The following is a 25062-nucleotide window of genomic DNA, read 5'->3' as shown; positions in this document are numbered from 1 at the left end:
GGATGGACTGAAAGCGGGACCGAGCCGGGACCTGGGGTGGGAACGGGCCAAGGGATCGCTGATGCTGAAGCCGAGCGAGGACTGGGGATCTGGCAGGAAAAGCGGCTGGGAATCCGGGATCCGGCACCAGGGCTGAGCAAGGATTTGGGAGCAGGCAGCAAACCCCAGCTGGGAGCTGGTGCTGGAATTGAGCAAACAGCTGGGATCTGGTGTCAAAATCGACCCGGAATCTGGGATCCGACATCAAAATTAACCAGGAATCTGGGATCACCATCGACCAGGAATCTGTGATCTAAAACCAAAATCAACCCTGGAGCTGGGATCCAGCACTAAAATTGACCAGGAATCTGTGATCTGGCACCGTTATTAACCCAATTATCATGTTCCGGGCTCACAACTGAGCAGGGATCTGGGATCCATCCCCACCTTCCATCTCAAGCACTGGGAATCCAGTACCAAAACCCATCAGAGGCCAGTGAATCCCTTGGGATCCCGATTGGGATCAGGGCTGGAACATCACCGGGTTCCATTTGGATCCATCGGGACCCATCAAGATTTATTGGGACCTATTGGGAGCCATCAGGATCCGTCGGGATCGGGCAATGCCTCGCGCCTTCCTGGTGAAGAAGCCGAGTGTGGCCTCGGCCAAGCGCAACTGGAGCGAGCTCCCGGATGAGCAGCGTGCGGAGATCTACGTGCCCAGTATGGGGGAGCCCCGAGACGGGGGGGGGGGGGGGGGGCAGGGATCGGGGGGGACTCGGGTGTCATGGGGGGAACCCAGGAATCTGGTGGGAAATTGGAACTGCGAGACCGAGGCATCCAGGCACGACCTCGGTATCTGGGGGGACCCGTTGCTGGGAGATGGGTACTGGGGGGCTCCAGGCTTTTGGCGGGGATCCCCGTGTTTGAGGGGGTTCTGGTGTTTGGGGGCGATCCAGGTATTCGAGGAGCCCCAAGGTTTGGGGGGACCCCAGTGTTGGGGGGTGAGACCTGGGTGTTTGGGGTGGTGGCAGCATCCAGAGGGGATTCATGTGTCTGGGGGTGGCCCAGGCTTTTGGGGGGGACCCCCGTGTTTTGGGGTTGGGCAGGAATCCAGTGGGAGATGGGTACTGGGGGGGGGGGCTGAGGCATCCGAGGGGATCACAGTGTTGAGAGGGGACCCTGGTATGTGGGGACCCCAGCTTTGGGGGTCCTCGGGTGCTTTGGGGGTACCCAGGCTTTGGGGGGACCCCGATGTGTTGGGAGGGTCCGAGGATGGCTCCGGCTTTATGGGAGGACCCTCGGCCTTTGGGGGGGAGGGGGGGGGCTGTTTACCCCGTGCCGCCCCCCCCCGGGCTGTGGGGGGGCCCCAGGAAGCGTCGCGGCGATGATTAACCCCCGTAATGACAGAGTCGGGGTTTGGCCCCGCCCGGGTGGGGCAGGAGACACGCGGCCGACACCACCCCGGGGGGGGTGCCCAAAGCCATGGGGCACCCCTCAGCTATGGGGCACCCCCAAAGCCATGAGGCACCCCCAATCATGAGGCACCCCCAGAGCCATGGGCCCCCCAAACATGGGGCACCCTCAAAGCCCATGGGCCACCCCCAGAGCCATGTAGCCCTCCACAAAGACTATGGTGTCCCCCCAAAATCATGGTGCCACCCCTAAACCATGGGGCACCCACAAATCATGGGGCCCTCCGAAAACCCATGGGGAACCCCCAAAGCCCTGGGAGGGGCTATTGGGGTGTCTGGACCTCAAGGGGGGGGGAATTGGGGTGTCCGGGGGGTGGGGATCGGGGTGTCCGGATTCCCGGGGTGATGCAGGAGGGGTGTGGGGGGTGGCGTGTCCCCCCCCAGGGCCCACGCGGGTGACACCCCGTAATTTGGGGTGTCGTGGCCAGAGCCGTTGGACCGGTTGGGGGAACCCCAAAGAGGCGGGGGGGGCGGGGAAAAGGGGAGCCCCCCTCGGGTCCTGCTGCAACGGGGTGGGAGGACCTATTGGGAGGTTATATCGGGGGGGGTCACATTTGGGGGTGCCCCATTGCAGGGTCAGAGGACAGGGGGTCTCCATTGGGGTGCAAATTGGGGGGCATTAAGGGGGTCACTTTTAGAGGTGCTCATTAGGGGGAGTCCAATTTCGGGGTACCTATTATGAGGGGGCCATTAAGGGGGTCCCCATTACAGGGTCCCTATTGTGAAGGTGCCCACTGGGGGGGGTCCCACTGGGGGCTCCCATTAGGGGCTGCCCATTGGGGGGGTCCCCATTACAGGGTCCCCATTGGAGGGGGTCACCTTTTGGCGGGGTCCTATTAAGGAGGTCCCCATTATGGGGTGCCCACTGGGGGGGTCCCATTGGGGGTCCCATGTGGGTGCTATTTGGGGGTGCACCTCCCCTCACCTCTCTCCCCCCCCCCCAGTCTTCCTGGGGGGCTGCCCCTTGCGCAGAGACCCTGAGCCCGCCCTGGGGGAGGCCCCCGCATCACCCGTGTCCCCCCTCGACATGACGCTGCCCCCCCCGGCCCCCCGCGCACCCCCCGGCCCCTTCCTGCACCCCAAGGGCAAGGTAAGGGGGAGGTCCAAATGTGAAGGGGTCCTGGAAGTTGGGGGAGGGAAGGTGTGGGGGGTGTCCCCAATATGAGGGGATCCTTAAGGCTGAGGGTCCCCAGTATGGTGTGTCCCTGATGTGGGGGATCCCCAGAACTTGTTGTCTCAATGCTTGGGGGGGGGGGGATCCCCATGACTGGGGGGCCCAAAAGTGAGGAGATCCCCATAACTGGTGGTGGGGTTCACCAAGGTGGGGGGTCCCCACTATGGGGGGGTCCGCATAACCAAGGGTGCCCAGGCTGGGGAGTTCCTCATGACCTGGGGGTCCCCAATGTGCGGGTATCCCTAAGGCTGAGAGTCCCCATTATGGGGCATCCCTATGGGTGAGGGTCCCCAAGGGGGGGGGGTCCCCATGACTGGTCTTTGTGTGTGTACATCCTGGGTTCAGCAGTAGCAGTCATTTTTCTCCTCCTTGGTAGCTGGTGCAGCGCTGTGTTTTTGACTTTCAGCCTGGGAACAGTGCTGATAACACCGATGTTTTCAGTTGCTGCTCAGTAATGTTTCCCCTGACCATGTTTACCCTGACCATGTTTACCCTGGCCATGTTTCCCCTTACCCCCTCATGCTCTGCCAGGGAGGAGGGCTACTGCTAAACCTAGGACAGTGTATCCCCTCAATTTACACCCCCGTCCCCTCCTTCGGCAGGTCCCCCCCAGCCCTCTGGGTGCCCCCATCCCCACGGCTCTCCCCATGGTTGGGGGGGTCCCGGGGGGGGTACCAGTGGCCGGGGGGGTTCCGGGGGGGGCCGAGCTCTTCTCCTGCCCCGTGTGCCAGAAGAGCTTCGGGTTCCAGCGGATGCTGAACCGGCACCTCAAGTGCCACAGTGAGGTGAAGCGGCACCTCTGCCCCTACTGCGGCAAGGGCTTCAATGACACCTTCGACCTCAAGCGTCACGTCCGCACCCACACCGGTGCGATGGGCGGGATAGGGAGGGAATGGGGTGGGATAGGTTAGGATGGGGATGAGGATGGGGGTGGGATGGGATATGGATAAGGATGTGATGGGATGGGGATGAGGACGGGGGTGGGATGGGATACGGATAAGGATGTGATGGGATGGGAACAGGACAGAGGTGAGGCGGATGTGGGACAGGATGAGGGTGGAATGAGGTTGGGGATGGAATGGTGGCAGGGATGGGATGGGGGTAGGAATGCAAATGGGATAGAGACAAGGAAAGGATGGGAAGGGAATAGGAATGAGAGTGAGATGGAGACAAGGAAAGGATGGGATGGGGATAGGAATGAGAAAGGGATGGAGACAAGGAAAGGATGCGATAGGGACAAAGATGGGATGGGATGGGATGGGATGGGATGGGATGGGATGGGAAGGGTTGGGATGGGATGGGATGGAATAGGATGGGTTGGAATGGGATATGACAGCATGTGATGGGACGAAGAGAGGACAGAGATGGGACAGGGATTAGGATGGGGACAGGAATAGGATGGGGATGGGGGTGTGACAGGGATGGAGACAAGGAAAGGATGGGATGGGGATAGGAATGAGAAAGGGATGGAGACAAAGAAAGGATGGGATGGGGATAGGAATGAGAGTGGGATGGAAACAAGGAAAGGATGGGATAGGGACAAAGATGGGACGGGATGGAATAGGATGTGTTGGAATGGGATATGACAGCATGTGATGGGACGAAGAGAGAACAGAGATGAGGCGGGGATTAGGATGGGGATGGGGGTGTGACGGGGATGGAGACCAGGCTGTGGGTTGCGATGGGAGGGGATGGAGATGGGGCCGTTCCCTATGGGAAGACCCCCCCCTCACCTCCCCCCCCCAGGCGTGCGCCCCTACAAGTGCAGCCTGTGCGAGAAGGCGTTCACGCAGCGCTGCTCGCTGGAGTCGCACCTCAAGAAGATCCACGGCGTGGCGCAGCGCTACGCCTACAAGGAGCGGCGAGCCAAGCTCTACGTGTGCGAGGAGTGCGGCGGCACGGCCGAGAGCCAGGACGGGCACATCGCGCACCTGCGGCAGCGCCACCCGCACAGCCCCCTCCTGGCCAAGCTGGCGCGCAAGGCGGCCACCAACCCCCCCCCGGGCCCCCCCCGCATGGCCCCGCCCCCTTGATGTGGGGGGGGTGTGAGGAAATGGGGGGATCCCCCCCAACACACACACACACGCAACCCCCCTATGTGGGGTGCTGGAGGGCTCTACATCGCTGAGGCCACGCCCCCGTTTGGGGCAGGGACACGCCCACTTGGGGAGGGGTGGGGTGGTGGGACCCCCCCCACCCATAGGGGTTAAGCACAGACCACGCCCCTCAATGGGGAAGCTCCGCCCACCGCGGGGCGCTCACCACACCCCCTCCCCGGCTGGCCCCGCCCCCCCGGTGTATCCATAAAGGTCGAGATCGAAAAGAGCTTCTCGAGGTGCTGTGGAACCCCAATAGATGCCTACAGGCACTCCATAGTCCCCCATAGCCCCTACAGACACTCCATAGTCCCCCATAGCCCCTATAGACACTCCATAGTCCCCCATAGCCCCTAGAGACACTCCATAGTCCCCCATAGCCCCTATAGACACTCCATAGTCCCCCATAGCCCCTATAGACACTCCATAGTCCCCCATAGCCCCTATAGGCACTCCATAGTCCCCCATAGCCCCTATAGACACTCCATAGTCCCCCATAGCCCCTACAGGCACTCCATAGTCCTCCATAGCCCCTATATTCCACAGTCCCCCATAGCCCCTATAGACACTCCATAGTCCCCCATAGCCCCTATATTCCACAGTCCCCCATAGCCCCTATAGACACTCCATAGTCCCCCATAGCCCCTACAGACACTCCATAGTCGCCCATAGCCCCTATAGGCACCCCACAGTCCCCCATAGCCCCTATAGACCCTCCATAGTCACCCATAGCCCCTATAGACACTCCATAGTCCCCCATAGCCCCTACAGGCACTCCGTAGTCCCCCATAGCCCCTACAGACACTCCATAGTCCCCCATAGCCCCTATAGACACTATAGAGCCCTCTCCATAGACCCTAGAGTCACCTAGACCTCATACAACTCTACTTTAGTTGCCTTACACCCCTTACAGACATCCCATAGCTCCCATACCCCTCCTATAGACACCCTATAGCCCCTACAGACACCTTAGACCCCCTCATAGCCCCTATAGACACCTTAGACCCCCTCATAGCCCCTATAGACACCTTATAGCCCCCTCCATGTACCCTCGAGACACCTAGACCTCCTATAACCCCACTTTAGTCCGTTTAGCCCTTTGCAGACATCCCATAGCCCCTCTATAGACCCCCTATAGCCCCTATAGACACTTTATAGCCCCTCATAGCCCTTGTGGACACATTACAGTCTCCCCCATAGCCCCTAGAGACACCTATAGAACTCCCATAACCCCTGGAACTATATGACTATAGCCCCCATAGCTGCCCCATAGCCCCTTACAGACACCCCGCAGCACTCATAGGCCCCTATAGCCCCCATAGGGTGCATGTGTTAGTCCAGTCTTTATTACCCGCGACCCCCCCCAGCGCGAAGGGGGGTGGGTGGGAAAAGGGGAGGCCGGGGGGGGGGGGGTGTGTGTGTCACCCTCACCCCTCCCCCTTCCAGGTTTGTTCCCATCGTCCAGTGTCATTCCCGCCCTTTGGTCACAGGCTTCGGCTCCTCCCCCACCCCCCCATTGCCCCCCCCATGGGTGGGGGTGGGGCGTTTGGCAGCAACGAAAGGGGGGAGGGGCAACAACCCTCCCCCCCCCCCCGAAATCCGGGTTCCCCCTAAGGCAGCATGGCAGGGACAGGGTTAATAAAGGGGGTGGGGCTAAGGGGGGACAGAGGCTGGGGACCCCCCCAGTGTGAAGGAACCCCCAAATGGGTGAACCCCCAAACAGGGGGACCCCAATTGTACCTCCAATTAAGTGATGCCCCCCCCAATTAAGACGTGAGCCCCCCTCAAATAAGGGCTGATCTCCCCTAAATGGGTGACCCCCCCCAAGTTAAGCAATGACCCCTCCCAATTAAGGGGTGCCCCTACTTATGGGTTGGACCCCCCCTAAAATGGGGTGCCCACTAATTGAGTGATGCCCCCCCCAACTAACAGGTCACCCCCTCAGAGGGGTGACCCCAACTAAGTGCTCACCCCCCATTAATGGGGACCCCCAACGAAGGGGTTCCCCCTAGTTAAGCACTGACCCTCTTAATTAAAGGGTGACCCCCAATTAAGCTCTGAGGCCCCCCAATTAATGGCTTCTCCCCTGTTGTCCCCCCTCGCTGTACCGCTTTCCGCCACCAGGTGGCGCTACCGCGCTTAGGCCAGGGCGCGGTGTTTGGGGGGGGGGTCAAGTCGGTCTTAAAGGGACAGTACTCCCTTTAACAGAGGCGTCATTTCGGGCGGGGGTTTTGGGGGGTCGGTGGGTTATTAGGAGGGGGGATGCAAGGAGAAAGTTTGGGGGGGGTCCCTGTGCACCCCCCTACTTGATTTCCAGGATGAGATCGTCCCCTTCCAGGCTCATGCCGGGGCGCACGTGGACCCGGGTGATGGTGCCGGCCATGGGGGCTGTCACCACGGTCTCCATCTTCATGGCACTCAGGACACAGAGGGGGTCCCCCTTGGCCACCTGCGCCCCCTCTTCCACCCGCACCTCCACCACCTCGCCCGGCATCGGCGCTCCGACCTGGCCCTTGGCCCCGCGGTCAGCCTTGGGGTGCACGTGCATCTCCTGGGGGGGGGAGAGATCAGGAAGAGAGGGGGGGGTGAGGAGTCCCCAAGACCCCCCCATGTCCCACAGGACCCTCCCTGTATTCTCCTCCCACAGCCACCACCAGGATCGCTGGGATCCCACAAATTCCTAGCACTCCCCCATGGTTCCTGAAGCACCTGCAAGCCCCTCATCATGCCCCATTGCCCCCCCCAAACTGCTTCTTCAGCCACCTAAACACCCCCAAGCCACTTTAACAACCCCAAGTCCTCCCAGATGCTCCCAACCTTCTCCTAACCCCACAAGCCCCAAAACCCCCTTCAAAACACACTACCCCCCCCCCCAAACCCCCTAAATCCCCCATTAATCCCACCCCCCCCAGCCCCTCCCCATGCCCACCCCCCCACCTTCATGGCCTGTGTGTCCCGCACGAGGATGGAGCGCAGTTGCCCGTTGAGCTCGAAGAAGACCTCGCGCTGCCCCGCGGTGTTGAGGTCCCCCAGCGCCAGCGCCTTGATGTGCAGCGTCTTGCCCCGCTCCAGCTCCACCTGCGTGAGAGGGGGACACGAGGGGTCCCGGGTGCGTTGGGAGGGGTGGAAGGGGGAGAAAAGGCTGTTGGAGGGGTGCAGGAGGGTGTGCGAAGGATGCTCAAAGCTCTGCCCAGAACAGCTCCCACTCCAGGCTCTGTTTTGTTGCCTCCCAGTAACACCCAGTTCCCTCCCAGTGTCCCCAGTCCCCCCGCGCTGCACCTCGAACTCCTCGGCGATGGTGGGCCCCTCGAGGAAGAGGCGGGTGCCGAGGCAGGACACGGGCCCGAAGGTGCTGGTGAAGGTGCGGAACTCATCATAGACCTTGGGGTAAAGCGCGGCCGAGAGCAGGTCCTCGGGGCTGGGGGGGGCCCCGTGGCGGGACCCCAAGTCTTGCGCCAGAGCCTCAAAATCCAGCGGTGGCAGCGATGCCCCTGGGCGGCCCTCGATGCGGGGCAGCTCCTTCAGCACCTGGGGATGGATTACCATGGCAACAGGGGGGTAGTCATGGCAACGAGGGTGAAGCCACGGTGACCAGGGGGTGGAGGCGGCAAGAGGGACCACAGCATCCTGTTGCTAGGGGTGTTGCTAGGGATATGCTGCTATAGGGCTTGGTGCCATGCCAGCTGGTGCTGGGAGCCATTGGTAGGGTTGGCTGCCATGGCAACCAGGCATAGGGACCCATTGCTAGTGGCAGGTGTAATGGCAACCATTGTTAGACCTGCTGCTATGGGGCTGTTGCCATGGCAACTGATACAGCAATCTGTTGATAGGGGTTGGGTGCCATGGAAACCATCATTAGACCTAGGGTTGGGTGGAATGGGGACACCTTACTATGGAGCTGTTGCCATGGAAACTAGTGCTGGATCCTGCTGCTAAGGATCCAACACCATTATGATGGATGGATGAGGGATCCATCACTATGGAGCAGGTGCCATGGCAACCACCACTAGGACCTGTTGCTAGGGCCCAGTGCCATGCCTAAAGCCTCCAGGAAGCCCTCCCAGTCCATCCCAGTGCTCCCCAGTGCCTCACCCGGGAGCGGAAGGGCTCGGGGAAGCCGCCCGGGGGGGTGCCAATGTATCCCTGCAGGAATTCCACCACAGAGAGCGGGAAGGAGAGCTCGTCTGCGCGCGCTTCCACCTCCTCCCGCGACAGCCCGTTCTGCACCATGAACTGCGCCAGGTCCCCCACCACTTTGGAGGACGGGGTCACCTGCAACGGCCCAAAGGTGTCACCCTGTAGTGTCACCCAATGGTGTTACCCAGGGGTGCCACTCAGGGGTCTTGCTTGTGGAAAACCCAACCCATGGAGCATCCAATCCACGGAGAATCCAACTCATGCAGCACCCAAGACATGAAATACCCAACTCATGGAGCACCTGAGTCATTAAGCACTCGAGTCATGGAGTTAATACAACACATGAAGTACCTGCCCCATGGAGCTCTCAACCCATGAAGCACCCTATCTACGGAGCATCCAGCCTATGGAGCACTTCACTCATGGAGCACTCAACTCATGGAGTCCATTCCACCCCACGGACATCATCCTATGGAGACCACCCACTCCATGAAGACAATCCCATGGAGACCACCCACACTATGAACACAACCCAATGGAGACCACCCACCCCATGAAGACCCCCTATTCCACATCAACTGCCTCCATCACCACCACCCCATGAAGAACCACCCACCCCATGGAAACCACCCCATGGAAACCACCCCATGGAGACCACCTCATGAAGACCCACCCCATGAAGACCCCCACTCCCTCCCTTACCTTGATGAGGTCCCCAAGGAGCTTGTTGGCCTCGGCATAGGCCTTCTTGACCTCCTTGAACTTGTGGCCCAGCCCCATGGCGTGGGCCTGGAAGTGGAGGTTGGTGTATTGCCCCCCAGGGATCTCATTCTCGTAGACGTCGGCGTTGCCAGACTTCATGGTGGCCGTGCAGTCGAAGGCGGCGTAGAGCGCCCGTGCGCCCTCCCAGTACTCACTGTACTCAAACACCTTCTCCAGCGAGATGCCTATGGCAGGACATCCCCCTTGGAGCCACCAGTGCCTGGGGACCTCATTGGGGCCACCACGGGCAAGGGTGGTGGTGGTTGGGTGTGATGGGTGAGGTGGTGGCACTGTGGGTGTAGTGGTGATGCTGGGAGTGTGGTGGTGGGGTTGTGGTTTATGTGTGCAGCGGTGTGGCTGTGGCGGTGTTGCTATGAGCATGGTGGCATCAACATGGTCATGGTGCCACTGGTTAGACCATGGTGGTGTCATCGTGGTCATGGTGCCATGGTGCCTACTCTGTAACTATACCCCCACCTCCCTGACCATGTTCCCATTACTAAGACCACGTTGCCATTGCCAAGACCATGGTGGCACCTCCACCTCCTTGACTACATTGCCACTACCAATACCAAGGTGGACCTCCATAATTACGTCCCACCTCCCTGACCCCACTGCCATTACCATGACCACGGTGCCACTACCAACACCATGGTGGACCTCCATAACTACGTCCCCACCTCCCTGACCCCACTGCCATTACCATGACCACGGTGCCCCTACCAACACCATGGTGGACCTCCATAACTATGTCCCCACCTCCCTAACCCCACTGCCATTACCATGACCACGGTGCCACTACCAACACCATGGTGGACCTCCATAACTACGTCCCCACCTCCCTGACCCCATTGCCATTACCATGACCACGGTGCCACTACCAACACCATGGTGGACCTCCATAACTACGTCCCCACCTCCCTGCCCACGTTGCTACTACCAACACCATGGTGGACCTCCATAACTACATCCCCACCTCCCTGCCCACGTTGCTACTACCAACACCATGGTGGACCTCCATAACTACGTCCCCACCTCCCTGCCCACGTTGCTATTGCCACGGCCGAGGTACCTGTGTCAAGAGGGGTGCCGCGGGCGCAGGCCACCAGCGCGCCCATGCTGGGCTGGGAGGTCATCCCAGCCATGGCGTCCACGGCCACGTCCACCACATCAGCGCCAGCATTGGCAGCCGCCAGCATGGAGGCGACGGCGGCCCCGGCCGTGTCGTGCGTGTGCACGTGCAGAGGAACCTCCGGGAAGCGCTCCCGCAGCGCCGTCACCAGCACCCGTGCGGCACCTGGGGTCAGCAGCCCCGCCATGTCCTGCCCCACAGAGGAGTCAGAGAGGGGTCAGGGAGGATAGGGAGGGGTTATGGGGGGCACGGGGCACATGGGGACATGAGGGGGGCAGCGGGGATATTATGTGGGGCATTGGGGTCATAGGGGGTAGGGGGGATAGGGGAACATAGCATGGGGGGTCATGGGGCCCCCCATCTCATCTCAACCTCCAACTCCCACAGTAGCTGCCGTGTCGCATTCTGGGGGTGTTGGGGGCCTGAAATTCAGCCCTCAGCCCCTCCAGCAACCCCCAGTTCCCATCTCATCCCCTCTAGCACCCCAAATACCCCCCCAATCCCCCCTCCCATCCCCAAACTCCCCTCTCTGTCACCCTAAGCTCCCCCCATAGACCCCTCCTCACCTTGATGCAGAGGATGTGAGTGCCGGCAGCCACCAGCTCCCGCGCCAGGTCCAGGTAGTACTGGAGGCTGTACTTGGTGCGGGTGGGATCAGCCACGTCGCCGGTGTAGGAGAGCGCGGCCTCCACCACGGCGCCTGCTCGCCCGGCAGCCTCTATCCCCAGCACCAGGTTGGGCAGGTAGTTGAGGGCGTCGAACACGCGGAAGATGTCCATGCCGTTGGCCACGGCCACCTCACAGAACCTGGGCAGCACCAGAGGGGATATGGGGGTCCCTGAGCACCTGCGGGCTGGTGGCACGTCCCGTGGTGACCCACTGTGTCCTCATGGGTGCTCGTCACACTGGGTATATGTCCTGCCATTGCTCCAAGCGTCCCCATGTTCTTCATGTCCCCCAAGTCACATCATCCCCTCATGGCCCCCATGTCCCATCATCCCTCCATATATCTCTATGTCCTTCATGGTCCACCTACACCCATCCCTTCGTCCCTCATTTCCCCATGTCCTCCGTCTCACCATATCCTTCATGTCTCCTTATCCCTCCATGTCTCCCCACGTCCACTGTGTTCCGTCTCCCCCCATCCGTTCACCCCTCCATGCGCCCTCACGTCACCATATTCCCCCATGTCTCCACGTCTGCTCATCCCCCATGCCTGCTCATCCCTTCACATCTCCCCATGCTCCAACAGGCCCCCCCGGTGTCCCCCGGTCACCGGTTGACGACGTTGTCGGGGTAGTTGGTGTAGCCGACGGCGTTGGCGCCGCGCAGCAGCATCTGGAAGGGGATGTTGGGGACGAGGCGCCGCAGCTCCCGCAGCCGCTCCCAGGGGCACTCGTGCAGGAACCGCATCGCCACGTCGAAGGTGGCACCTGGGGGGCAGAGGCTGAGCGCTGCTGCACCCCCCCCCCCCCTTGAACACCTTCACCCCCCTTCCCACCTCTGCCCCCAGTGTTAAGGGCTCCCAGGGCAAAGCCCCGCCCCCTTTAGGACCCAGAACTGCTGCAGCCACGCCCCCCACACCCAGGCCACGCCCCTTCCCCCTGCCTCCCATTCCCACGGTTATCCATAGAGAAACCCCCCCGCGGCCACCCCCATTCGCAGCTCCCCAGATAAGCCACGCCCACTTTTGCACACGCCCCATTCAGACCACGCTCCCCCTTCGAAGCCCCGCCCCTTCGGCCACTCCCATTCCCTGCTCCCAATAGAAGCCCCGTCCCCTTTTGCACCCTCCCCATTCCGACAACACCCCCCCTCGAAGCCCCGCCCCTTCGACCACTCCCATTCCTACCAGCTCCCCAGAGAAGCCACGCCCCCTTTTACAACCTCCCCATTCACGCCCCCGCCCTTCGAAGCCCAGCCCCCTGAGCCATTCCCATTCACAGCTCCCACAAGGGAAGCCACGCCCCTTTATAGGCCCCGCCCCTCTGGGCTTCCCCCGTTCCCGCCGTGCACCCCCATGACCACGCCCCCCCCGAGGCCCCGCCCACCTCCCCACGTCTCCATGCTGCAGAGGCCGCTGAGGCTGTGCGCGGCGAAGGGCGCCACGCGCGCCAGGTCCCTCGTGCGCACGCGCGTGGCCAGCAGCGACTGGTGCGCGTCCCGGAACGTGGTGTCCGTGAGCAGCAGCCCCCGGTGCGCGCGCAGCGCCCGCGAGAACGCGCCCGGTCCCTCCCGCTGCAGCACGGCCCGGAGCCCCGGCGGGGGCGGCCCTGGAATGGGGGGGGGGGGGGGGGCACGGGCACGGTGAGCGTAGCGCGCGCGCGCACCGTGCACGCGGCAAGCACACGTGGTAACGCGCGCGTGCGCCTTAGTACAGGCTATGTCATGCCAAGCACATGCCAAGCGCATGCCAAGCACGGGGCTCTCACCCATGGGTGTCGGGGGCGGGGTGGGCTCCATCAGCGCTGCCTTCGCCTTGACTGGGAGAGGGGTGCTGGGGCCGTTCACCATCACGTGACCTGGGGGAGGGTGCATGGTTGGGGGGTTTGGAACCCCCAAGGGACTCCTTAGAGCCCCCCAAGAACCCTCCAAGGACCCCCCCCAGGAGCCCCCCAGGACTGCCCAAGAACTCTCCCAAGCCCCACAGGGACCCCTTAGAGCCCCTCAAACTGCTTTCAAGCACCCAGCGCCTCCCCCAGGCCCCCTCCCAGCCCCATACCCAGGTAGTGCAGCAGCTTCTGGGCCCGGTTCTGCCCGGGGCGCAGGTGGAAGAGTTCGGGGTTCTCATCAATGAACTGGGTATCAGCGACACCCCCCAAGAACTGGGGGTGCGCCAGGACGTTCTGCAGGAACGGGATGTTCGTCTGCGCAGGATGCGCCCGTCAGTGGCTGAGGCATGAGGGGCACCAGCACCATCCTCGTGCAAGGCACAACGGGGGCACCGGCACCACCCTCGTGCAACGCACGAGGCCCACAGCACCCTGACACCATCCCCATGTAATGCACAAGGGGCACAGCACCCTGACACCTTCCTTGTGCAATGCACGAGGGCCACAGCACCCTGACACCATCCTCGTGTAATGCACAAGGGGCACGGCACCCTGACACCTTCCTTGTGCAATGCACGAGGCCCACAGCACCCTGACACCATCCCCATGTAATGCACAAGGGGCACAGCACCCTGACACCATCCTTGTGCAGTGCACGAGGGCCACAGCACCCTGGCACCCACACATCCTCATGTAATGCACAAGGGGCACAGCCCCTGACACCATCCTTGTAATGCATGACCCTTGTGCAGTGCACGAGGGCCACAGCACCCTGACACAATCCTCCTGTAATGCACAAGGGGCACAGCACCCTGACACCATCCTTGTGCAGTGCACGAGGGCCACAGCACCCTGACACAATCCTCATGTAATGCACAAGGGGCATGGCACCCCGACACCATCCTTATGCAGTGCAGGAGGGCCACAGCACCCTGACACAATCCTCATGTAATGCACAAGGGGCACAGCACCCTGACACCTTCCTTGTGCAATGCACGAGGGCTACAGCACCCTGACACCATCCTTGTGTAATGCACAAGGGGCGCAGCACCCTGACACCATCCTCGTGCAATGCACAAGGGGCGCAGCACCCTGACACCATCCTCGTGCAATGCACTGGGATGCTAGGACAGTGCACAACCCCATCATGCAGTCCACGAGGGACCTCCCACCGCCCCCCACACTCCATGATGAGGGGAGTCACACAAGACCCCCCTGCTGTGCATTGCCCAAGTGGCTCCAACAGCCCCTTGTGCACTGCATGAGCACCGCAGCGTGTCAAACACCCCCAACCCAGAGCACCGCACACCCCAGCCCCTGGCACACTGCACAAGTGCCCTCCAACTCCTTGTGCATTGCACCAGGGCCTTCGTGCACCAGAGCAGCGCCCCTCCAACCCCCCCATGCACCACACACGAGCCCCTCAAACCCCCTTGTGCATCGCACACGAGGCTCCCATCCCCTTGTGAACCACACAAGAACCCCCACCCATCCCGGTACCCCCCATCCCATTGCCCCCATCCCATCACCCTGCTCCCCCGCCCCTCGGGGGCCGACCTTGACACCGCGGATGCGGAACTCAGCCAGGGCACGGCGCATCTTGGCGGCGGCCGCGGGCTGGTCGTGGCCGTGGGCCACCACCTTCACCAGCAGCGAGTCGTAGTGCGGTGAGATGAGCGCGCCCTGGAAGGCGGAGGCGCCGTCCAGGCGGATCCCCATGCCCTCCCCGCTGCGGAACACCTGCGGCGGCACCCGGGGTGCCGAGAGACCCTTCAGAGGCTGCTGTGGGCGCTGGGGTGTCCCAATGGGATCGTCCCAGTGGGGTGCCCCAGGCGCTCACCTCGATGCGGCCGGTGTCGGGCTGGAAGCCACGGGCTGGGTCCTCGGTGGTGACGCGGCACTGGATGGCGCAGCCGTTGACACGGATCTTGTCCTGCTCCAGCCCCAGCTCCGGCAGTGACCGGCCCGCGGCCACCTGCAACTGCGCGTGGACCAGGTCCACGCTGACGGGGGTCACAGGGGGCCCAAGAACCCCCAGTGCTGACCCACACCTTCCCACAGGGCAGCCATGGACCCACATCTCCAACAGCGTCAGCAGATGGAGCCACATCTCCCACCGGCGTCTTCCCAAAGACCTGGCACCCAGGTGCCCCCCTCATCCCTTTGCACTCCCCAGGACCCGGTTTTGGGGTGTCCCCCCCGCACGCACCCCGTGATCTCCTCGGTGACCGTGTGCTCCACCTGCAGGCGTGAGTTGACCTCGATGAAGTAGTAGCTCCCGCTCTGATCCACCAGGAATTCCACTGTTCCTGCGTTCTCGTACCCCACCTGCAGCCCCCACACACACCTTGTCAGGCCGGAAACGGGGGCACCCCCAAAGGCCTGGGTGCCCCTTTGGGTGCCCGTTGCCCTGATGATGGGCGCAGCCCCTCACATGGCTCTTGGGTGTTTCCCCAATTCCTGTGTCTCCCCCATGTTCTCCCGGGTCTCCCCATGGATTCTGGGTGTCCCCCATGGCCTCCTCCCTCCCAGTTCTTGTGTCCCCCCATGTTCTCCCCTCGTGATGGGTGCAGGTCCCTTCCGAAACTCCTGCGTCTCCCCATTTTCCCTTTACATCCTCCTCCCCCCCAACTCCCGGGTCTCCCCCATGGATCCCTTGGTGTCCCCACATTCTCCTGGGTCTCCCCACGGATTGCAGCGAGACCCCATGGTCAAACACCCCCCCCCCCGGTTCCCTTAGGTCCCCCTCATGGGTTCCTCCCAATGGGTCTGCGGCGCCCCCGTGCGGCGGCGCTCGGTACCTGCCGCGCCAGGCGCACGGCGTCGCTGGCGAGGCGCTCCCGGAGCTGCGGCTGCAGCCGCGCCGCGGGCGCGATCTCCACGACCTTCTGGTGCCGGCGCTGCACCGAGCAGTCCCGCTCGTGCAGGTGCACCACGTGCCCGTGCTGGTCCCCTGCACCGGGACCGGGCCGGGGTCACACCGGGACACGGGCACCCCCCCCCCCATCCCAGCCCCATCCCGACACCCCAAACCCCGCTTTGGCTCTGGGGACACCCCCGAATCCAGGAGCAGCCGCAGAAAAGCTCCCAGGTCCGTAAGGACCCCCAAAGACCTCCCCGAAAGCCCCAAGGACCCCCAAAGACCTCCCCAACAGCCATAAAGACCCCCTAAATGCTCCAAAAGACACCCCAAAGTCCACCCAGACACCTCCCCAACAGCCATAAAGACCCCATAAATGCTCCAAAAGACACCCCAAAGTCCCTTCAGACACCTCCCCAACAGCCATAAAGACCCCCTAAATGCTCCAAAAGACACCCCAAAGTCCCCCCAGACACCTCCCCAACAGCCATAAAGACCCCCTAAATGCTCCAAAAGACACCCCAAAGTCCCCCCAGACACCTCCCCAAAAGCCATAAAGACCCCCTAAATGCTCCAAAAGACACCCCAAAGTCCCTCCAGACACCTCCCCAACAGCCATAAAGACCCCCTAAATGCTCCAAAAGACACCCCAAAGTCCCTCCAGACACCTCCCCAACAGCCATAAAGACCCCCTAAATGCTCCAAAAGACACCCCAAAGTCCCCCCAGACACCTCCCCAACAGCCATAAAGACCCCCTAAATGCTCCAAAAGACACCCCAAAGTCCCTCCAGACACCTCCCCAACAGCCATAAAGACCCCCTAAATGCTCCAAAAGACACCCCAAAGTCCACCCAGACACCTCCCCAACAGCCATAAAGACCCCATAAATGCTCCAAAAGACACCCCAAAGTCCCTCCAGACACCTCCCCAACAGCCATAAAGACCCCCTAAATGCTCCAAAAGACACCCCAAAGTCCACCCAGACACCTCCCCAACAGCCATAAAGACCCCCTAAATGCTCCAAAAGACACCCCAAAGTCCCCCCAGACACCTCCCCAACAGCCATAAAGACCCCCTAAATGCTCCAAAAGACACCCCAAAGTCCCTCCAGACACCTCCCCAACAGCCATAAAGACCCCCTAAATGCTCCAAAAGACACCCCAAAGTCCCTCCAGACACCTCCCCAACAGCCATAAAGACCCCCTAAATGCTCCAAAAGACACCCCAAAGTCCCCCCAGACACCTCCCCAACAGCCATAAAGACCCCCTAAATGCTCCAAAAGACACCCCAAAGTCCCTCCAGACACCTCCCCAACAGCCATAAAGACCCCCTAAATGCTCCAAAAGACACCCCAAAGTCCACCCAGACACCTCCCCAACAGCCATAAAGACCCCCTAAATGCTCCAAAAGACACCCCAAAGTCCCTCCAGACACCTCCCCAACAGCCATAAAGACCCCCTAAATGCTCCAAAAGACACCCCAAAGTCCCCCAGACACCTCCCCAACAGCCATAAAGACCCCCTAAATGCTCCAAAAGACACCCCAAAGTCCCCCCAGACACCTCCCCAACAGCCATAAAGACCCCCTAAATGCTCCAAAAGACACCCCAAAGTCCCTCCAGACACCTCCCCAACAGCCATAAAGACCCCCTAAATGCTCCAAAAGACACCCCAAAGTCCCTCCAGACACCTCCCCAACAGCCATAAAGACCCCCTAAATGCTCCAAAAGACACCCCAAAGTCCACCCAGACACCTCCCCAACAGCCATAAAGACCCCCTAAATGCTCCAAAAGACACCCCAAAGTCCCTACAGACACCTCCCCAACAGCCATAAAGACCCCCTAAATGCTCCAAAAGACACCCCAAAGTCCCTCAAGACACCTCCCCAACAGCCATAAAGACCCCCTAAATGCTCCAAAAGACACCCCAAAGTCCCCCCAGCCCACCCAAAAGCCACAAAACCCCCTCCAAATCCCCAGGTAACCACCAGAAAGCCCCCAGAGACCCCCTCAAAAGCCCCTCAAAAGCCCCAAGGAGCCCCTAAAAAGCTCCAAAGACCTCCCAGATCCTGCTCAGATCCCATAGGGATCCCCCTGGACCCCCACCCCCCCCACTCCGTACCCAGGATCTGGACCTCGATGTGCCGCGGGCGCTCAATGAACTTCTCCACGAACAGGTCCCCGTTGCCAAAGGCGGCCAAAGCCTCGGAGGAGGCGCGGGAGAAGCTCTCCTCCAGCTCCTGCAATGGAGCGTGGCTGGGACAAGCCTGGAATGCCGGGAGACCCGCGGGCCCAGCACCCCCACACACAACGGGGGTGCCCTGCATCACCCACGGGTGCCTGCGCGCACCCCACATGGGTCCTCCTAAACCCCGGGGAGCATCCCAGGGATTTGGGGATCCATGGATTTGGGGGGGGGGGTGGGGGTGTCCCTTGGGATGTGGACATCGGGGTCCCACGGGGGGGGGCTCCTGTGGGGGAGGCTCAGGCCGGTACCTGCGGTGCCCGCACCACCCTCATGCCGCGGCCGCCGCCGCCGTGCGCTGCCTTGAGGATAACGGGGAAGCCGGCGTCCAGCGCGAAGTCCCGCGCCTCGGCCAACCCCGACACCGGCGATGGCGTCCCCGGCACCACCGGCAGCCCTGCGGGGGGGGGCGGGAGGGGTCACCCGCCGCACACAGCACCCCCGGCACCCCCAGAGCGCCCTATAACCACCTCCAGCATCCTGTAACTCCCTAGAGCACCCTATAATCACCTATAGCATCCTATACCCCCCTAGAGCACCCTATAACCACCTACAGCATCCTATAACTCCCTAGAGCACCCTAGGGAGCACCTATAGCATCCTAGAGCACCCTAGAGCACCTATAACACCCTAGAGCACCCTAGAGCACCTATAGCATCCTATACCCCCCCTATAGCACCCTATAACCACCTATAGCACCCTGTAACTCCCTAGAGTGCCCTATAACCACCTACAGCATCCTGTAACTCCCTAGAGCGCCCTATAACCACCTACAGCATCCTATAACCCCCTAGAGCACCCTAGGGAGCACCTATAGCATCCTAGAGCACCCTAGAGCACCTGTAACACCCTAGAGCACCTATAGCATCCTATAACCCCCATAGCACCCTATAACCACCTATAGCATCCTGTAACTCCCTAGAGTGCCCTATAACCACCTACAGTATCCTGTAACTCCCTAGAGCACCCTATAACCACCTCTAGCATCCTATACCCCCCTAGAGCACCCTATAACCACCTATAGCACCCTGTAACTCCCTAGAGCACCCTATAATGACCTACAGCATCCTATACGCCTCTATAGTGCCCTATAACCACCTATAGCATCCTATAACTCCCTAGAGCACCCTATAATCACCTATAGCATCCTATAACTCCCTAGAGCGCCCTACAATCACCTATAGCATCCTATACCCTCCCAGAGCACTCTACAACCACCTATAGCATCCTATACCCCCCTATAGCACCCTATAACCACCTATAGCATTCTATATTCCCCTAGAGCATCTGGTAAACCTAGCGCCCTATAACCACCTATAGCATCCTATACCCCCTTAGACCATTCTATAACCACTTATAGCATCCTAAAACCACCTATAGCATCCTATACCCCCCTATAGCACCCTATAACCACCTACAGCATCCTGTAACTCCCTAGAGCACCCTATAATCACCTATAGCATCCTATACCCCCCTATAGCACCCTATAACCACCTATAGCACCCTGTAACTCCCTAGAGCACCCTATAATCACCTACAGCATCCTATACGCCTCTATAGTGCCCTATAACCACCTATAGCATCCTGTAACTCCCTAGAGCACCCTATAATCACCTATAGCATCCTGTAACTCCCTAGAGCGCCCTACAATCACCTATAGCATCCTATACCCTCCCAGAGCACTCTACAATCACCTATAGCATCCTATACCCCCCTATAGGACCCTATAACCACCTATAGCATTCTATATCCCCCTAGAGCATCTGGTAAACCTAGCGCCCTATAATCACCTATAGCATCCTATACCCCCTTAGAGCATTCTATAACCACTTATAGCATCCTATAACCCCCTATAGCACCCTAAAACCACCTATAGCATCCTATAACTTCCTAGAGCACCCTATAACCATCTACAGCATCCTATAACTCTCTAGAACACCCTACAATCACCTATAGCATCCTTTACCCCCCTAGAGCATCCTCTTACCACCAATAGCATCCTGTAACTTCCTATAGCACCCTACAACCACTTTTAGCATCCTATACTCCCCAGAGCACTCTACAACCACCTAGAGCATCCTATACCCCCCTACAGCGCCCTATAACACTCTGTAACACCCTCTAGCCTCCCAAACAATCCCATACCGCCCCATAAACCCCCCCAATATCCCCCTTAATGTCTCAAATAACCCCATAGCCCCCCCAATAACCCCTTTACTCCACTACAGTCCCCCCAAACAATCCCATAGCCCCTCAGTTGAACCCCTATCCCTCTATATGCCCCAAATAACCCCTTTGCCCGTACATACTCCCCCCAAATAATCCCTTTACTCTCACATACACCCTCCAAACACCCCATTTACCCCCCTATACCCCCCCAAACAACCCCATACCCCCCTATAGCCCCCCCATGCCCCCCTCCCATGCCCCCCCATCCCCACCAGCAGCGATGGCAATGGCTCGAGCCTCCACTTTGTCCCCCATCTGGCGCACGACGGCTGGGGGGGGCCCCACAAACCGGACCCCCGCGTCCAGGCAGGCCTGGGCGAAGGCAGCGCTCTCGGACAGGAACCCGTACCCCGGGTGGATCGCATCCACCCCATTCTCCTGCCATGGGAATAGGATGGAGGGGGGGAACAGGGATGGGGGGGACAGAGGGAATGGGGGGGGGAAACATTGATTGGGAGGGTCATGGGGATACCCCAGGCACATCCCTATGGGCCCCCCATATGTACCCCACAGCAGACCCGGGTACATCCCAATGGAGCACACGTGTCCCCCCCATCCCATGGGACCCACGTATGCCCCCCCAAAGGAACCCAGGCCCATCCCTATTGTGCACATGTGTGTCCTCCTACCCCACAGAACCCAGATATACCCCCACAGGGCACCCAGGCCCAACCCTATGGATCTCCCATGTGTCCCCCCATAGGGCACCCAGGCACATCCCTATGGAGCACATGTGTCCTCTCACCCTATGGAAACCAGATATGCCCCCATAGGGCACCCAGGCACATTCCTATGGGTCCCCCAGATGTACCCCCATAGGGCACTCAAGCAGTTCCCTATGGGTCTCCCAGATGTACCCCCATAGGAGAGCCAGGCACATCCCTATGGGTCTCCCAGATGTGCCCCCATAGGGGAGCCAGCCACATCCCTGTGGGTCTCCCAGATGTGCTCCCATAGGGCACCCAGGCACATCCCTGTGGGTCTCCCAGATGTGCTCCCATAGGGCACCCAGGCACATTCCTATGGGTCTCACAGATGTACCCCCATAGGGGAGCCAGGCACATCCCTGTGGGTCTCCCAGATGTGCTCCCATAGGGCACCCAGGCACATCCTTGTGGGGCACACGTGCACCCCCCACCCCATAGGGCTGCCCCCCGTGCCGGGTACCTGTGCCACACGGATGATGTCGGGCACGTGCAGGTAGGCCTGCACGGGGGGCAGCCCCCGCCCCACCAGATAGGCCTCGTCCGCCTTCTGCCGGTGCATCTGCCCCGTGTCCTGCTCCGAGTACACGGCCACGGTGCGGATCCCCAGCTCCGTGCAGGCCCGGAACACCCGGATGGCGATCTCACCTGCGGGAACAGCCCAGCCCGTTGGGGACACCCCACTGGGGACATCCCTACCCACTGGGGTCATCCCATCCCATTGGGGACATCCCATCCCACTGGGGACATCCCTACCCACTGGGGTCATCCCATCCCACTGGGGACATCCTTACCCACTGGGGTCATCCCTACCCACTGGGGTCATCCCATCCCATTGGGGACACCCCATTAGGGACATCGCATCCCATCGGGGACATCCTATCCCATTAAGAACACGGGGACATGGGGAACAGCCCAGCCCACTGGGGACACCCCACTGGGGACATCCCTACCCACCGGGGTCATCCCATTCCATTGGGAAAACAGAAAAAAGGGGGATAACCATTGGGGACACCCATTGGAGACATTCCAACCCCTTGGGGACATCCCATCCCATTGGGAACACCCCACTGGAAACATCCACTGGGGACACCTTGGCGCAGGGGGGACATCGGGACCCAGTGGGGACACCCCATGGGGACACCCGGGCTGGGGGAGGACCCAAGGGCCATGGGGGGATGGAGGGGACAAAGTGTGGACCCAGAGCACAAAGCTCAATGGGTGCGAGGGTGCCCCGGGGGCCATGGGGGGGTCCCGGGTGTCTGCACTCACCCCTGTTGGCCACCAGCACCTTGCGGATGGGCTGGTAGCTGACGGGGCGCCGGGCGCCGGGGGGGCCCCGCAGCAGCCGCAGCCCCAGCAGGGCCCGGCCCCCCCGGGGGAGGCACAGCTGAAACATCTGGGGGGAGGGAAGGGGGTCACAGACACGGGTTGGGGAGGTCACGGGTCAGCGCTCCCCCCTCAATGGCACAACCCCATACGAGCCAGTGGAGAATCTCCCCCCCCTTTCCCCCTCCTCCTCTTCCCCCCCCCCCCCCCCATTTCCCAGAATGGATCCAAACATCACCTTTCCCCCAGTGCCCTTTGACCTCCCCCCCCACCCCCCATCCCGGGCACAACCCCTATAGGAGACAGCAGAGAATCTCCCCCCTCTCTCCCCCCCTCCCCCCGACCTTTCCCCCACTGCCCTTTGACCCTCATCCGGGACCCCCCTCCCCCTCCCCTTTGCACAACCCCTATAGAAGACACCAGAGAATCCCAACCCCCCAACATCCCATAAAGAACCTGGATCTCCCCTCAGCCAGCGTTAATGGGGGCGGGGGGGAGGCACGGGACAGACACGGGTGTGCAAACCCCCCCTTGCACAAGCATCTCCTTGCACAAGTGGCTCTTGCCACGAGCACAAGGACCCCTTTGGCACAAGCACCTCTTGCACAAGGACCCCTTGCACAGGCACAGCACCTCCATCGCACCCCTTTGGCACAAGCACCTCTTGCACAAGAACCCCTCCAGCACAAGCACCTCTCTTGCACAAGCACCTCTCTTGCACAAGCCCCCCCCCGTACATTCACATCACCTTCACTGCACCCCTTCGGCATAAGCACCCCCTGCACAAGGACCTCCCTTGCACAAGGACCCCTCCAACACAAGCTCCCCCCATGCACACCCACACCCACCACCTCCATCGCACCCCTTTGGCACAAGCACCTCTTGCACGGCCCCCCCTTGCACAAGGACCCCTCCAGCACAAGCACCCCTTGCACACACACTCACCCCCTCCATTATGCCCCTTTGGCTCAAGGACCCCTTGCACAAGGACCCCTCCAGCACAAGGACCCCTTGCACAAGGACCCTTCCAGAACAAGGACCCCTCCAGTACAAGGATCCTTCCAGCACAAGCACCCCTTGCACAAGGACCCCTCGCACAAGGACCCCTCCAGCACAAGCCCCCCCTTGCACACGCACCCACCACCTCCATCGCACCCCTTTGGCACAAGCACGTCTGGCACGCCCCCCCCCTTGCACAAGATCCCCTCCAGCACAAGGACCCCTTGCACAAGGACCCCTCCAGCACCAGCACCCCTTGCACACGCACACCCCCTCCATCGCGCCCCTTTGGCACAAGCACCTCTTACACAAGGACCCCTTGCACAAGGACCCTTCCAGAACAAGGACCCCTCCAGTACAAGGATCCTTCCAGCACAAGCACCCCTTGCACAAGGACCCCTTGCACAAGGACCCCTCCAGCACAAGCCCCCCCTTGCACACGCACCCACCACCTCCATCGCACCCCTTTGGCACAAGCACGTCTTGCACGCCCCCCCCCCTTGCGCAAGCACCCCTTGCACAAGGACCCCTCCAGCACCAGCACCCCTTGCACACGCACACCCCTTCCATCGCGCCCCTTTGGCTCAAGCCCCTCTTGCACGCCCCCCCCCCCCAACCCCTTCTTCTTCACAAGCACCTCTAGCACGGGCACCCCCCCCCCCCCGCACGGGTACCTCTGCCCCACCGGTCCCTCGCTGCGGCTCTGCCCGCTCCCTGCGCACGCCCGGCCCCGGCTCCAGCCCCCGCTGCCCCCCGGGTGAATCATTGACCGGGGGGGGGGCAAAGTCCACGCGGACCCACAGAGCCCCACAGGGACCCGCGCGGCCCCGTAGGGATCCCTCATTCAGCCGCATGGAGCACGTGCAGCCCCAGAGGGACCCCGCACAGCCCATAGGGCACACATGGGGTGCATATACACCCATACAAGCCCATATAATCCCATGGGGCGCACCCAGCCCCACGGGATCCCACACAGCCCACATAGCCCCATAAGGACCCGTAGGGCACATACAGCCTCACATGACCCCCATGGGGCACACGCACCCCACAGAGCCCCACATGACCCTATAGGGCACATACACCCCATACATCCCCACATGACCCCATGGGGCACAGGCCCCCCACAGAGCCCCACATGACTCCATGGGGCACACGCAACCCATACAGCCCCACATGATGACCCCATAAGGCACATTCACCCCATACAGCTCCACATGACCCATAGGGCACATTCACCCCATACAGCTCCATAAGGTCCCACATAACCCCACTCAGCCCTGTATGGCCCTGTGGGGCACATACAACCCTGTGCAGCCCCACACTGCCCCACTGGCCCCATAGATGAGCTGCCCAGTGGGGCCAAACTGGCGGCACTGGTCCATACTGGG

General features: G+C 61.2%; 2 protein-coding genes across 6 annotated transcripts; one reads left to right on the top strand and one right to left on the bottom strand.

Moving 5' to 3' along the window:
- Positions 1-282: 282 nt before the first annotated feature.
- On the top strand, positions 283-4661 carry OVOL1 (ovo like transcriptional repressor 1). Its single transcript, XM_057399160.1, has 4 exons — positions 283-702; positions 2399-2544; positions 3231-3495; positions 4375-4661. Exons 1-4 carry the CDS (start codon positions 603-605, stop codon positions 4659-4661), a joined length of 798 nt encoding a protein of 265 aa, XP_057255143.1. The 5' UTR covers positions 283-602.
- A 2246-nt stretch (positions 4662-6907) lies between these two features.
- On the bottom strand, positions 6908-24364 carry PC (pyruvate carboxylase). 5 transcript variants are annotated; one of them, XM_057399166.1, is made up of 21 exons: positions 24349-24364; positions 22619-22745; positions 21810-21994; positions 20855-21020; positions 18665-18810; positions 18291-18408; positions 16109-16260; positions 15517-15635; positions 15148-15310; positions 14865-15047; positions 13478-13622; positions 13188-13277; positions 12807-13028; positions 12032-12188; positions 11322-11562; positions 10696-10945; positions 9564-9808; positions 8817-8996; positions 8004-8252; positions 7662-7802; positions 6908-7275 (listed from the first exon to the last, which is right to left on the bottom strand). In XM_057399166.1, the coding sequence occupies exons 2-21, from the start codon at positions 22743-22745 to the stop codon at positions 7027-7029; spliced, it is 3528 nt and encodes a 1175-aa protein (XP_057255149.1). In that variant the 5' UTR covers positions 24349-24364; the 3' UTR covers positions 6908-7026. The 5 variants fall into 5 exon arrangements, with proteins under 5 accessions (XP_057255149.1, XP_057255148.1, XP_057255151.1 ...); XM_057399165.1 differs by lacking the exon at positions 24349-24364 and adding an exon at positions 24127-24165; XM_057399168.1 differs by lacking the exon at positions 24349-24364 and adding an exon at positions 24057-24072.
- Between the last annotated feature and the right edge of the window lie 698 nt (positions 24365-25062).

This window comes from Pezoporus wallicus, unplaced genomic scaffold, assembly GCF_028554395.1.
Source record: "Pezoporus wallicus isolate ANWC-B61680 ecotype Strahan unplaced genomic scaffold, APGP_CSIRO_Pwel_v1 contig_7696, whole genome shotgun sequence".
Lineage (NCBI taxonomy): Eukaryota > Metazoa > Chordata > Aves > Psittaciformes > Psittacidae > Pezoporus > Pezoporus wallicus.
Note: the sequence above shows the minus strand (reverse complement) of the source record. Positions and strands in the feature narration are given on the sequence as shown.

What these genes read in the sequence shown, in the direction of transcription:
- PC (XM_057399165.1), bottom strand. An exon ending in CTCACATCCTCTGCATCAAG is followed by an intron (nt 10,946 to 11,321) that starts GTGAGGAGGGGT and finishes TCTGTGGGGCAG; the next exon opens with GACATGGCGGGGCTGCTGAC. An exon ending in CGGCACCCCTCTTGACACAG is followed by an intron (nt 9,809 to 10,695) that starts GTACCTCGGCCG and finishes GTCCTGCCATAG; the next exon opens with GCATCTCGCTGGAGAAGGTG.
- OVOL1 (XM_057399160.1), top strand. Translation starts at nt 603, where the DNA reads ATGCCTCGCGCCTTCCTGGTGAAGAAGCCGAGTGTGGCCTCGGCCAAG. An exon ending in TGCGGAGATCTACGTGCCCA is followed by an intron (nt 703 to 2,398) that starts GTATGGGGGAGC and finishes CCCCCCCCCCAG; the next exon opens with TCTTCCTGGGGGGCTGCCCC. An exon ending in TCCTGCACCCCAAGGGCAAG is followed by an intron (nt 2,545 to 3,230) that starts GTAAGGGGGAGG and finishes CTCCTTCGGCAG; the next exon opens with GTCCCCCCCAGCCCTCTGGG.